General features: G+C 47.4%; 1 protein-coding gene across 1 annotated transcript in view; it reads right to left on the reverse strand.

Moving 5' to 3' along the window:
• Nucleotides 1–14837, reverse strand: part of snx2 (sorting nexin 2) — a 139606-nt gene that overhangs the window by 68823 nt on the left and 55946 nt on the right. Inside the window, exons 6-7 of the mRNA XM_084323160.1 lie at nt 12821–12962; nt 10877–10955 (exon numbers count right to left, since the gene is read on the reverse strand). Of these exons, the coding sequence (XP_084179286.1) occupies nt 10877–10955; nt 12821–12962 (221 nt within the window). The remainder of the gene's footprint in view (nt 1–10876; nt 10956–12820; nt 12963–14837) is intronic.

The following is a 14837-nucleotide window of genomic DNA, read 5'->3' on the forward strand; positions in this document are numbered from 1 at the left end:
CAGTTCAGTAAGTATGTTCTTGCTGCTGGACAGTTCAGTCAGTATGTTCTTCCTGCAGGACAGTTCAGTCAGTATGTTCTTCTTGCTGGACAGTTCAGTCAGTATGTTCTTCCTGCTGGACAGTTCAGTCAGTATGTTCCTGCTGGACAGTTCAGTCAGTATGTTCTTGCTGGACAGTTCAGTCAGTATGTTCTTGCTGGACAGTTCAGTCAGTATGTTCTTCTTGCTGGACAGTTCAGTCAGTATGTTCTTGCTGGACAGTTCAGTCAGTATGTTCTTCCTGCAGGACAGTTCAGTCAGTATGTTCTTCTTGCTGGACAGTTCAGTCAGTATGTTCTTGCTGGACAGTTCAGTCAGTATGTTCTTCCTGCTGGACAGTTCAGTCAGTATGTTCTTCTTGCTGGACAGTTCAGTCAGTATGTTCTTCTTGCTGGACAGTTCAGTCAGTATGTTATTCCTGCTGGACAGTTCAGTCAGTATGTTCTTCTTGCTGGACAGTTCAGTCAGTATGTTCCTGCTGGACAGTTCATTCAGTATGTTCTTCTTGCTGGACAGTTCAGTCAGTATGTTCTTCTTGCTGGACAGTTCAGTCAGTATGTTCTTGCAGGACAGTTCAGTCAGTATGTTCTTGCTGCTGGACAGTTCAGTCAGTATGTTCTTGCTGGACAGTTCAGTCAGTATGTTCTTGCTGGACAGTTCAGTCAGTATGTTCTTCTTGCTGGACAGTTCAGTCAGTATGTTCTTCTTGCTGGACAGTTCAGTCAGTATGTTCTTTCTGCTGGACAGTTCAGTCAGTATGTTCTTCTTGCTGGACAGTTCAGTCAGTATGTTCTTCTTGCTGGACAGTTCAGTCAGTATGTTCTTCTTGCTGGACAGTTCAGTCAGTATGTTCTTTCTGCTGGACAGTTCAGTCAGTATGTTCTTGCTGGACAGTTCAGTCAGTATGTTCTTGCTGGACAGTTCAGTCAGTATGTTCTTCCTGCTGGACAGTTCAGTCAGTATGTTCTTCTTGCTGGACAGTTCAGTCAGTATGTTCTTGCAGGACAGTTCAGTCAGTATGTTCTTCTTGCTGGACAGTTCAGTCAGTATGTTCCTGCTGGACAGTTCAGTCAGTATGTTCTTCTTGCTGGACAGTTCAGTCAGTATGTTCTTTCTGCTGGACAGTTCAGTCAGTAGTTTCTTGCAGGACAGTTCAGTCAGTATGTTCCTGCTGGACAGTTCAGTCAGTATGTTCTTGCTGCTGGACAGTTCAGTCAGTATGTTCCTGCTGGACAGTTCAGTCAGTATGTTCTTCTTGCTGGACAGTTCAGTCAGTATGTTCTTGCTGGACAGTTCAGTCAGTATGTTCCTGCTGGACAGTTCAGTCAGTATGTTCTTCTTGCTGGACAGTTCAGTCAGTATGTTCTTGCAGGACAGTTCAGTCAGTATGTTCTTCTTGCTGGACAGTTCAGTCAGTATGTTCTTCCTGCTGGACAGTTCAGTCAGTATGTTCTTCCTGCTGGACAGTTCAGTCAGTATGTTCCTGCTGGACAGTTCAGTCAGTATGTTCTTCCTGCTGGACAGTTCAGTCAGTATGTTCTTGCAGGACAGTTCAGTCAGTATGTTCCTGCTGGACAGTTCAGTCAGTATGTTCTTCCTGCTGGACAGTTCAGTCAGTATGTTCTTGCTGCTGGACAGTTCAGTCAGTATGTTCTTGCTGAGGACAGTTCAGTCAGTATGTTCTTCCTGCTGGACAGTTCAGTCAGTATGTTCTTCTTGCTGGACAGTTCAGTCAGTATGTTCTTCCTGCAGGACAGTTCAGTCAGTATGTTCTTGCTGGACAGTTCAGTCAGTATGTTCTTCCTGCTGGACAGTTCAGTCAGTATGTTCTTGCTGGACAGTTCAGTCAGTATGTTCTTCCTGCTGGACAGTTCAGTCAGTATGTTCTTGCTGGACAGTTCAGTCAGTATGTTCTTGCTGGACAGTTCAGTCAGTATGTTCTTCCTGCTGGACAGTTCAGTCAGTATGTTCTTGCTGGACAGTTCAGTCAGTATGTTCTTCCTGCTGGACAGTTCAGTCAGTATGTTCTTGCTGAGGACAGTTCAGTCAGTATGTTCTTCTTGCTGGACAGTTCAGTCAGTATGTTCTTGCTGAGGACAGTTCAGTCAGTATGTTCTTCCTGCTGGACAGTTCAGTCAGTATGTTCTTGCTGGACAGTTCAGTCAGTATGTTCTTGCAGGACAGTTCAGTCAGTATGTTCTTGCTGGACAGTTCAGTCAGTATGTTCTTCTTGCTGGACAGTTCAGTCAGTATGTTCTTGCTGCTGGACAGTTCAGTCAGTATGTTCTTGCTGCTGGACAGTTCAGTCAGCCGTTGTAAACACGCACCGCTCTCTCCTAAAGCTAGCGTGGGAGATAAGACCGCCTTCCCCCCCCCTCACTTTGATGATCTCCCTCTACCTCTAGTGTTGGACGTCCCGTGATGATGACCGGGAGGATGCGACCCTCTCTGCGCCGCCCCTTTGCCTCAAATAGATCCGCTATCAGCTCTATCTTTAATCTTTCAAAATGTTCAGTTGCTATCGCATGCACTTATCTGTGTTTCACTACACACATGAGTGCATGGTTACCAACTGTTCGCCTGTTTTACTGCAACACTACTATCACCGACATCTAAGAAGGTGAATCTGAACGGCCCTTCTAAAGTTTCTCTCCTCCACATTGCCTGTGGTGCATTTTTTTCCTATTGCTAGGTTTTAGTGAGTTTTTCCTTACCTTCGCGTGGGGTATGTCTGGGAGTGTTGCATTCATTTATTTTATTTATTTAAAAATGTTTGGACTTCATGGTGTTTTTGTTTTGTTCTTGATTTATTGTGATGTTTCTTCTTGACTTGTTTAACACTTTCGGGGCCATTTGGATCCGTCTAAAATCACTCTAGACGGCCAGCATTTCTAAACAGACTTGCATAGTCCGTGGGGCTGTTTGTAGAGCTAAATCTATACTTTATAGTATTGCTATCTGTCCATTCTCATTATCAATTGAGACCATAAACCGTCCCTTCAAAATGGCTTAAAGAAATAATTTTTTCATCAATACGTTCTCATTTTATAGCATCTTGAATATAAGCGTTATAAGGGATTTCGGCTAGTATATTTCCTGGAAGGCGAGATACAGGCCGCTAAGCTAGTAACGTTAAATCCAATGGCATTTCGGCTATACAGAAGCTAGAGTTAAAAATCAAACTGCATATGATCGATATGATGGTCCACCATGAATGCATGAAATGGGGGGGGGGGGGGGGGGGGCGGGGGACCTCGTTTCTGATTATTGATTACCAATAACCGCGTTAGCCTCAGTAGCCACATTCGCTGATCGGGTGGATGGCTATCATAACAAGGTCTGATCAGCATGTAATTTACGTGAAAAAGATCTTACCGTGGGCCAGTTGGATCCCCCAAAGGATTTCCCAGTTATCGATCGCCATCTGCCATTGGCTGATGATATATTCCTTTACTGCACACTGAAATCCGCGTCCCAAAACGTATTCCGTGTAACAGGCTATAGGCATCGCTTCATGTTAGCAGAAAACTACATTGGAGATCCAGAAAAAACAAGACAACGTCTGCCACAGGGAACACTGCATTATCGAGATAGCGCCCCTAAGAGGATCTGGCCGGTAATGCACTTTTTCTAATTCAAAGAGTAGGGTACTTCTGCAGTGCTGCTCGGTGACATCGAGTAGGTTATTAAAATGGAATAAAAGCCAAAACAACCTTGCCACGGACATATCCGTGGTTGGTCCTCAACCGTTGGATTCGAAACACGGACATCTCCGTGGCCGGGCGCCATTGTGTTAACACTTTCAGTCGCCTATATAGCGTGCATACGTACACATATACTATCGATAATCTAGCGTTTATTTGAAAACGATTCATAAATAGGCCGAAAAATTACAACGTTCTAGAATATTCCAGTAAAGGGCGATTATCATGGAATATTTATATTTTCCTTGAAAACGAGGGCTTTTCAAAATGCTATAAAACGAAAATGAACCGATAAAAAAACAATCCGCTTCGACAATGTTGACTGGAAAGCGAGTCATTGATAAGCGACGGGCAGATTAGACACATAGCCATAATTTAACATTGAAGTGGATGGTGGGCATTCAAGCACTAAATCGTGCGCCCCCTGCTGGCACTGAAAGTGTTAAAGAACACATGTCTGGCCCATGGGAACATTAACGTGTGTTGTCGGGCCTTACAAATACATTTTATTTGATTTGATTTACCCAGCTTTCCTTCCTACCCCCATTCCTTCCTACCCCCCTTCCCCACCTTTCCATAATATAACCCAAAAGATGTCACACCCCTATGTTTGTGTATTCCTGTGACCCCCACGCTTTCCTGTTTGTATGTATAAAGATGTTTCAAGATCCAGTGAGGGCTCTCTCTTCCCCTGGTGTCCTAGCTAAACCACCTCGTTGAGAGTCATCCAGCCTAACTCTTACTATTTTGTATTGATTGAGGTAATAAATCGTATTAACCAGGTCTCTTTGGAGCTCATCTCCGAGCTGACAGAGATAGAAGTCCCGATCGACCCTAAGTTATGTATACTACACATGTACCCAGATAACTTTCCAGCTAACACTAGAAAGAGGAAATTGATAAATGTTTTGTCTGTTACAAGCCAAGAGAGTGGTTGCTCTAAACTGAAAGGAGATACAGAGACCAGGATCTAAACAATGGTTATATTTCGTATGGCATCGCTCCCGCTCTGAGCCTTACGAGATACTCTATATCGCCTGTGATACCTAATGTATCTCCCACGAACAAAAACACATGCACCCCACCTGTATGGGGCCCCGCCCCTTATGGTGGCACCACCCATATAATCATGACTCTGGTCATGACACACCCTTCCTCTATTTTCGTCCCAGCGCACTGGATGCTTGCACCATGCGAGCTAGCGGAATGTAAAAGATTAAGGAAGATTAATAATGTTGGAAGCTTACCGGAGGTTGCTGGCCCCTGGCATCTTCGACGCATGTTTTCGGCGACACGACGGGCCTGTGATGTTCCTCGTTTGATGACTGCACATCGAGGTTCAGCTGTACAAGGCTGGCTGTCGGGCCAGCTTGTACTCAGGTAGGCCCTGTGTCTTCAGGCATGGGTATTAGTGTTAGTAATGCTGGTTTGTGTTGTTAACACAACCTTGTTGTGTGTTGGCGCCAGGGGCAAGATGGTTTGGTGAACGTTCTCTGCAGGGAACGGTTTCCAAGCTGTCTTGGGCGTGCTGCTAAAACATCTAAAGCTATGCTAACATGCTATCGCTACTGCCGCATGCTATCACTACTGCTAATTGCTATGCTGTTTTAATGTCTCCGCCGTGAGATGTTGTCACTCTCCCGCCTCTTGCCCGGTTCATCAATGAAGGTCAGTCGGTAGCTGTTGTGGGGTTTTGAGTTCTATTTACCTTTTTCGGGTAAATGGGTTGACAACGGGGTAGGTCGTGGCTAGGTTCTAGCCAGGTATTACCTTGTGTTCCGGCGGGGTTTGTTGAACGGTGTTCCCATCTGGGTTGGCGTCGGGTAGTGGGGCTATGGGTCCAGCCGACATGGTAAACATGTTGCGTGTCTGTGCACAGGCAATTGTTGTCTTGGGTTCCACATTGCCTGGCGTTAGGCTGCAGTAGTATAAGGGCAGGGCCGCTTGGGAGAAATGTGAGGCCCTGTGCGTTTTTAGACGCGAGGCCCCCATCTCCTGGGGCGGCCCTGTGTAGGGGGCTATTGTTTCATTTTGTCACTCTGCTATGAGAAGGTCTGTCTTGCTACAGCTTTCTCTCCTCTCAAACCATTCATACTGACGGTCAATCGGTATACTGGGGGAGTAGTGCGGGGGGGGGGCTTTGTTTACCTTTTTTGGTAAATGGGCTAAACTAGGGCTGGTGTTCTGTTGTGAATATTTTGAATGAAGACGGGTCTGGTCCGTCTCCCCTTAAACTTTGTGTGTATGGGTTTGCTCATTCTACAGTTTTTGTGGTTTAGCTCTTTTTATTCATTTAACCTTTTCATGGTCCACACCACAGTGGAGGGTGCTGTTTGCAATCACCACTGGTGCTCCATGTTAACGTCAGTCCTTTGTTTTTGATATATTGAAACAATGCCCCGCCCGGCCGACACCATGGGTCGGCCTGGCGAGATGGTGTCTGGTGGAGGGGCCTTGAGGGCCGGCCGACGTCGACACATCGCGCACGGTGTTGGTAAACCACTCCGTCGAGGATGTTGACGTTATTAGCTTTGACCCAGCCGCAAGCTATAACCGCTCAGGGTTCCCCTCTCCGCAGGGGATTTTGGTCTTCTGCTGGAGCGCGGGCGGTATTGTCCTAGGCCCTACACCGCCTCACACCGCGCAGCCAGAAGAAGAGAGAGCACGGCCTCGTCAGCGGCGATGACGGGGGCCCTCGACAGGCGGCCATGTTTCCCCCGCCAGTGGTGCCCTGGTTGGAGAATCGACAGGGTATCGCGAGGCCGACAGTCTTGGCGGCCGAGGGATCGGCCATTTTGGGTGATTTCGGTGTTGGTAAACCACTCCGTCGTCATTTTGCCGCGAGCAGCCCGCTCCCCGTTCAATCCTCTCTCTGGTATCCCCAGAGGCGGGGCTCTGAGCATTCTCCTTTGGCTGCGGGCCGCGAACCTTCATTGAAGCGTATGCGGCCCCATTCTTCGCTTCTCATGGAGACAGGGGCTGACACCCAGTTGATGGCTGAGCCTGGGTCTGTCCGTGAGAATGTTGTGCTGTCAAGCGGCTCCCACACCTTGAACTGTGTTGGTTGAGCCTGGTGTTACGTCTGTCAACTTAAGTGTTGTCAGCAGGGGGGCTCGAAACCTTTTGAGGCACACAGTGCGGGCTTCCCCGGCCTCGCCTTCGCCAGGCCAGGTATCATGTTGGTGCTCCCACTCCTGGAATATTGGCAAGTGGTCGCAGCTCACATGGTTTGGGGTGGTAGTGATATCACTGCAGGGCTACGGTGTGTAGGAACCCATGGGGGCCTTACACCTTGCATGTCCGGCTGCGGAACAACTCCTTCAGCATGTTCTGGAGGGGTGTTCAGTGGGGGGGCTTTTTTGATCGGAAGCCCCCCGTATCAGACAGGCCCTTTTCTGTCGGGGTTCCCCCTTGGGTGCGATTGCCTCGTGGGTGGTGTCAGGGTCAGGTGTTCCGACACGGAACGCGCTCCTCGCACGATTCCAGGGTTGTCTTCGCACAGCGGGGGGGACCGGGCCAACTATCTACAGTTCCTGGCGGACCTGCGCCACGTGACGGCGGGTGCGTTGGGAGTGTCGTCACATATGACTACGGCAGTACCATATGTCGAGGTAGATGGAGAGAATGGTGAGGCGGGGACTTGTGTTTACACAACCCCACCCGTTTTCAGGTTTGGTACAGACCCTGTTGTCGGGGTCTCCAGCAGGGACAGCTCTGGTCGACGAGATCCAATCTCTGTGGACGAAGCAAGCCATCGTCGTGGCGTTCTCCTCCCGGTGTTCTCTGCCCGAGAAGTCGGGAGGGAGGGGTGTAAGACCCAGGCTGGACCTGTCCCATGGGAAGGTTCAGCATTTTTTGGATCGTCTCCTACCTGTTGAACACTGTCAGGTGGGGGTCTGGTTCTCCTCCATAGACCTGTAGGATGCGTATGCGCATCCCCGATCTTCCATCCTAGGGCTTACCTACGCTTCCTTTGCAGGGTTAGCGTATGAGTACCAGAGGCTGCCGTTCGGTTTTCTCTGGCTCCCCGCATCTTCACCAAGTGCGTGGAGGCCGCACTGGGGCCTCTGCGTCATCCGGGGTTACGGAGTGTTCTGCCCTGATGACGTTCTGGTCCTTCGCGGTCAAGGTGGATCGTCAGGTCTCGTACCAGGCAGGTCTCTACCAGCCTGGGGTTGCTGTAGACTGGATGTAGAGTATTCCTCTTCCCAGTCAACGGTTGGAGGGCTATGGGCATCCATCTCGGAGCGTGTTGTCAACACGCTCGGGAGGTTCCGTCCTAGGACGGTTACGGCGCTGTCTCACGTCGCGTTTTCACCGACGCCTCCCTCGCTGGTGATGCGTCGGGCCAACGCAGTAGGGGGCAGCTGGCAAACCATGCTGCCCGGTCTGCGCTACGTTCAATGTGTTGGTGTTGAAAGCGGTCCTTCTGGTCCACAAATGGTGTTGATCAGGACGGACGATACGACGTCAGTGTCGTGTATCGACAGACAGGGAGGAGTACGCTCCCCCTGTCTGCACCAGGCGGCGGGCGGCTGGCTATGGGCGTCCTCCATCTGCGCGGCCTAAGGGCTCCCCACATCCCCGGCAGGGAGAATGTGGGTGCAGGTGTACTGTCGCGGGGCGGCCCTCATCCTGACGGGTGAGGATTGCGTCTGGACATGGCCAGGCAGGTCTGGGACCGATGCCGTGCCGCCAGGGATTCTTCCCCATACATCTGTTAGGTCAGTTGTTGGGACGGGTACGTTGAGGCGTTAAGCCGGTGCAACGCTCCTTGGCTCCGACTTGGGATCTTCAATTGGTCCTCGGTCGGTTGTCCTTGGCCCCGTTTGAGCCGCTCGAGCGGGCGCCGTTGGGACAGCTGTCCTTCAGGACCGCGTTCCTTCTGGCTGTCACTTCCGCTAAACGCGTAGGTGAGCTCTGTGCTCTCTCGGTACGTCCAGAGTGCCTGTCTTTTCGGACCGATTGCGGTGTCACTCTGCGACCTAATCCTGCTTTCGTGCCTGAGAATATCCGGAGTTCCTTCCGCTCCCGGGATATTGTGGTTCAGGCGTTTCGTCCTCCTCCTCACACTGGTGAGTTAGATGCGGGCCTTCACCTGTCATGTCCAGTCCGTGCTTGGGGATTTGCCTCAGCCGTACTCAGGATTTCAGGGTTACCGACCAGCTTTTTGTCTGTTACGGTGGGGCTCGTGCTGGTAAGGCACTGTCGGAGCAGCGCCTGTCCCATTGGTTGTGCGAGGGTGTTACCCTCTGCTACACGCTGGCTGGGCAGGATCCCCCTGGGGGCGTCAGGGCGCACTCCACTCGTGGGGTGGCTGCCTCTGCCGCTCTCCTGGGTGGGGCCTCGGTGGAGGACGTCTGTGCTGCAGCTTCATGGTCCTCCCCGGGCTCCTTTGTAAGGTTTTACCTCATGGACATGACCGGGGGTTCTGTCTCCCAGGCGGTTCTGGGGTCTGTGGCCTTTCCTGCTTCCCGTCCTTTGGTCGGGTAGCGGGAGTGTATGGGTATGGGCCGCAGTGTGTTGAGTCACACGTGGTTCCGCCTGTACGGTGTGTTCAAGGGGTTCTGGCTCCCTCTTGTTCGCATTCAGGTGGAGTTGACTGCGCCCCCCCCTTCGTTAGGAAGGATGGGGTGACAGGGCTCCCCGCACCCCTTGATGTGGGCTTACGGGTCCTCAGGGGGTACATCTGTCGGGTCTCGCACCCGCTCTTCCCCATTATCTCGTAAGGCTCAGAGCGGGAGCGATGCCATACGAAATATAACGATAGGTTATGTAGATAACCTAGTTATATTAGTATAGGCTAAGCTCCCGCTCTGCGCGCCCTGAGTTCCCTCTTGAGGGATCTTTTCCTGGGACGGGTTTTTGGCGAGGGAGAGGGTGGTGTCATGACCAGAGTCATGATTATATGGGTGGTGCCACCATAAGGGGCGGGGCCCCATACAGGTGGGGTGCATGTGTTTTTGTTCGTGGGAGATACATTAGGTATCACAGGCGATATAGAGTATCTCGTAAGGCTCAGAGCGGGAGCTTAGCCTATACTAATATAACTAGGTTATCTACATAACCTATCGTTAAATGAAGTGTCCGAGAATTTGGCAATGGAAAGGCTAACCTACATACAAAAGGGGAAAGCGGAACAATTTGAGAGGATGTGGGCGACATTTATGGGTTTCTTGAAAGGTGTGAGAGTGTGAAGGAAAGAGATGGTAGAGGTGATAGGTTAGGGATGAAAGAGAAACGGAGGAAGGTGGAGAGGCCAAAGAGGGTTTTTTATTTTTATGATTTCTTAATAATTCATTTTACTGTACTTTTTTGTTGAATGTTTATGTGAATGTCAGTTTTAATTATAATTAGGGAATGGAGGGGGTTGATTGTATCTTTTTGTCCTGTCTTTCTGTCTTGTAAAAAATGCAATAAAAACATTGTTAAATACAAATAATGTTTAAAAAACAGGTCTCTTTGGACTGAGTGAGTTATTCGCTTCGGCTATATTTTCCACCACACTAGGAACCGTAATTTAATTTCAATATGTGGAGTGAAACTGTGGAACGGTCTGAATGTGGTGCTAAAGCAATGTCCAAATATGAAACAATTCAAACTGAATTATAAGGAAATGATGTTCACGAGGTACAGGGATGAGGAAGGGATTTGACATTCACGGGTGTTTACATTTTATTTAATTTCTTTCATGTTTTACATATATAATTTAAGTTTTTTGTTTTGCATATATATTTGTTTTGTAAGGTTTTAAATTAGTACACTCATTTGAGTAGTGGAAAAGGGGGTAGGATTAAATAAGTGTACACTTCTTCCTACTCCTTTTCGAACATGTAAATTGAGTTATGTTTTTGCTTTTTTTTCTTTTTTTTTTGTGATCAATGATTTGTTTTGATTTTATATTGTTTGTATTTATTTACATGTTCGAAATAAAGATTTCAAATAAAAAATGTAAATAAAACCGGAGGGAGAGTGGGAACCCTGTAACGGGGATGTCAGGTCAGGGGGGTTCTGCCCCAGAGACTCTAACCGGGGCTCTGACTGAGAGAAGCCCCCCCCCCCCGACCCGCCAACGAGCTCGGATGCTGACGTGTGTTGCTTTTCATCCCTCTGTGGGGGAAAACACTGAATACCTCTCCAGGGCGGATCTTCTCTTCTCCACAAACTCGTTAGACGACTGGTCCTCCTTCCCGACCTTCACCTTGGTCATCCCTGCGGACAAGCAGACGTAGCGCCCGTTAACGAGGACCTGAGTCCTGTCCTTCTGTTGCGAGGAATATGTGCGATAATCCGACGTGAAACGTGAAGTTAGTGACACACACACACAGTCCTCGTATCCCTCCTAGTTACACACAGTCCTCATATCCCTCCTAGTTGCACACAGTCCTCATATCCCTCCTAGTTACACACACAGTCCTCATATCCCTCCTAGTTACACACAGTCCTCATATCCCTCCTAGTTACACACAGTCCTCGTATCCCTCCTAGTTACACACACAGTCCTCATATCCCTCCTAGTTACACACAGTCCTCATATCCCTCCTAGTTACACACAGTCCTCATATCCCTCCTAGTTACACACAGTCCTCATATCCCTCCTAGTTACACACAGTCCTCATATCCCTCCTAGTTACACACAGTCCTCATATCCCTCCTAGTTACACACAGTCCTCATATCCCTCCTAGTTACACACAGTCCTCATATCCCTCCTAGTTACACACAGTCCTCATATCCCTCCTAGTTACACACAGTCCTCATATCCCTCCTAGTTACACACAGTCCTCATATCCCTCCTAGTTACACACAGTCCTCATATCCCTCCTAGTTACACACAGTCCTCATATACCTCCTAGTTACACACAGTCCTCATATCCCTTCTAGTTACACACAGTCCTCATATCCCTTCTAGTTACACACAGTCCTCATATCCCTCCTAGTGACACACAGTCCTCATATCCCTCCTAGTTACACACAGTCCTCATATCCCTCCTAGTGACACACAGTCCTCATATCCCTCCTAGTTACACAGTCCTCATATCCCTTCTAGTTACACACAGTCCTCATATCCCTCCTAGTGACACAGTCCTCATATCCCTCCTAGTTACACACAGTCCTCATATCCCTCCTAGTTACACAGTCCTCATATCCCTTCTAGTTACACACAGTCCTCATATCCCTCCTAGTGACACACAGTCCTCATATCCCTCCTAGTTACACACAGTCCTCATATCCCTCCTAGTTACACACAGTCCTCATATCCCTCCTAGTTACACACAGTCCTCATATCCCTCCTAGTTACACACAGTCCTCATATCCCTCCTAGTTACACACAGTCCTCATATCCCTCCTAGTTACACACAGTCCTCATATCCCTCCTAGTTACACACAGTCCTCATATCCCTCCTAGTTACACACAGTTACAGTCCTCATATCCCTTCTAGTTACACACAGTCCTCATATCCCTTCTAGTTACACACAGTCCTCATATCCCTCCTAGTTACACACAGTCCTCATATCCCTCCTAGTTACACACAGTCCTCATATCCCTCCTAGTGACACAGTCCTCATATCCCTCCTAGTTACACACAGTCCTCATATCCCTCCTAGTGACACAGTCCTCATAGCCCTCCTAGTTACACACAGTCCTCATATCCCTCCTAGTTACACACAGTCCTCATATCCCTCCTAGTTACACACACAGTCCTCATATCCCTCCTAGTTACACACAGTCCTCGTATCCCTCCTAGTTACACACACAGTCCTCATAACCCTCCTAGTTACACACAGTCCTCATATCCCTCCTAGTTACACACAGTCCTCATATCCCTCCTAGTTACACACAGTCCTCATATCCCTCCTAGTTACACACAGTCCTCATATCCCTCCTAGTGACACACAGTCCTCATATCCCTACTAGTTACACACAGTCCTCATATCCCTCCTAGTTACACACAGTCCTCATATCCCTCCTAGTGACACACAGTCCTCATATCCCTCCTAGTGACACAGTCCCCCACAATTAATTTCACATATGAGGTCAGAGCGCAGGGTCATCTGCAGTGCAGCGTAAACTTACCCACAATGCTCTTCTCAGGGGCGGGGGGCACGATGTATCCTATGTGGAGGTACTTGGAGGCCAGTTTACTGTGCAGGCCGAGGAAGTCACTGAAACGCCGCTTCACAGCGAAATCATTCCGCTTGAATATAGACATGGAGGTCTGAGAGAGAGAGAGAGAGAGAGAGAGAGAGAGAGAGAGAGAGAGAGAGAGAGAGAGAGAGAGAGAGAGAGAGAGAGAGAGAGAGAGAGAGAGAGAGAGAGAGAGAGAGAGAGAGAGAGAGAGAGAAAGGAGACAGAGAGATAGAGAGAGACAGAGAGAGAGAGAGAGAAAGGAGACAGAGAGACAGAGAGAGACAGAGAGAGATAGAAAGAGAGAGATAGAAAGAGAGACAGAGAGACAAAGAGACAGAGAGACAAAGAGACAGAGAGAGAGAGAGAGAGAGAGAGAGAGAGAGAGAGAGAGAGAGAGAGAGAGAGAGAGAGAGAGAGAGAGAGAGAGAGACAGGGAGAGAAACAGAAAGAGAGAGGCAGAATACATTTCTCAGTACACCTCAGAGTCTCTCTGCAGGTCCCATCGCAGGCACTGAGCCCAGGACCCAGTGGAGACCTGCACAGGGCACTACGTACTAAAGCCTCTAGTGGGCGCCACTGAGCGCCGATCAGACCAGCTAAAGTAGGAATCCTGGGGCCTCTATTTTACAGTAGCTGATCTGAGAGCAGGCTGGCTCATGAGTCATAGTAAGTTGTACATAGTCATGTGACCCGAGCACTGATCCTAGATCAGCACTCTTAGAAATAATAAATATGGGCCCCCGATCTTGTTCTTTTTTGTTCTTTGTCTGTGTACAGTTAAGTTAAGATAAGATAAGATATTCCTTTATTTATACCCTTGCGGAAATTCAGGCGTCATAGCAGCATGGGGGAGGGGGGAGGGGAGGTACAGGTATGGGCAGGGTAATAGTAAGACATAAATACAATAAAATTATAGTACAGTATAAAAGTTAAAATAAGAAGTGTAAACAATATAATTAAATAAGCAAATGAGCAAGTAGGCAGTGTGATCAAAGGTGCAGATGAGGGTCTGTATGCCCCATCAGTTATATTATACATTACAATAAATAGGGTTACAATAAACACTACAATCTAAATATATACTATGAGTAAGTAAAGTATACAGGTTACATAAGGTACCCTAACTGCCGGTGATATACCATATACCGTAATTCCTCTAATAGTAACCGGTATTCAATTAAAAACCGGGTCTCTATTAATGACCGGGTGCGCTGTTGAGCTAAGCAATTATAAGCCGGCCTCCTAATACAAGCCGGGTTTCATGTATATTAGAGGAATTACAGTATTTCCCTCAACGGATTTACCATAGGCAATATATTTTGTTATTGTTGTTATATGCTGGCCTGGCTGTGCAGTAAATACCATATAATGGTATGGTGTTAATGTTTACCAAGAGAGTAAGCCTACCTCAGAATTGTATAAAACGAAGTTATTATTATTATTATTATTATTATTATTATTATTATTATTATTATTATTATTATTATTATTATTATTATTATTATTATTATTATTGTTATTATTATTATTATTATTATTATTATTATTATTATTATTATTATTATTATTATTATTATTATTATTATTATTATTATTATTATTATTATTATTATTATTATTATTATTATTATTATTATTATTATACCAGTATTGTGATTGCACTATTTTACTTTATTTTACTTTTTTTGACCACCTGTAATTGCACTGTTTACTACCGTATTTCATACAGTACTTGGTTTCAATAAATGAACCCAGTACATTTTACTGGGTTCAAACTGACACAAAATGTTGATTTATTCATTATGATCTGTTTGAAAATTAGAAATATAGGCCTCTCTCTTATACATGCCTCCTCCTAATACAAGCCTGGTATCCGCTACAGTTGAAACAAATACAAGCCGGGGTTACTATTAGAGGAATTACGGTATATCATTCGTCGGTAGAGCAGTCGTCTGGCAATCTG

Source organism: Notolepis coatsorum, assembly GCF_963971535.1.
Source record: "Notolepis coatsorum genome assembly, chromosome: 10".
In the NCBI taxonomy this organism is placed as follows: domain Eukaryota; kingdom Metazoa; phylum Chordata; class Actinopteri; order Aulopiformes; family Paralepididae; genus Notolepis; species Notolepis coatsorum.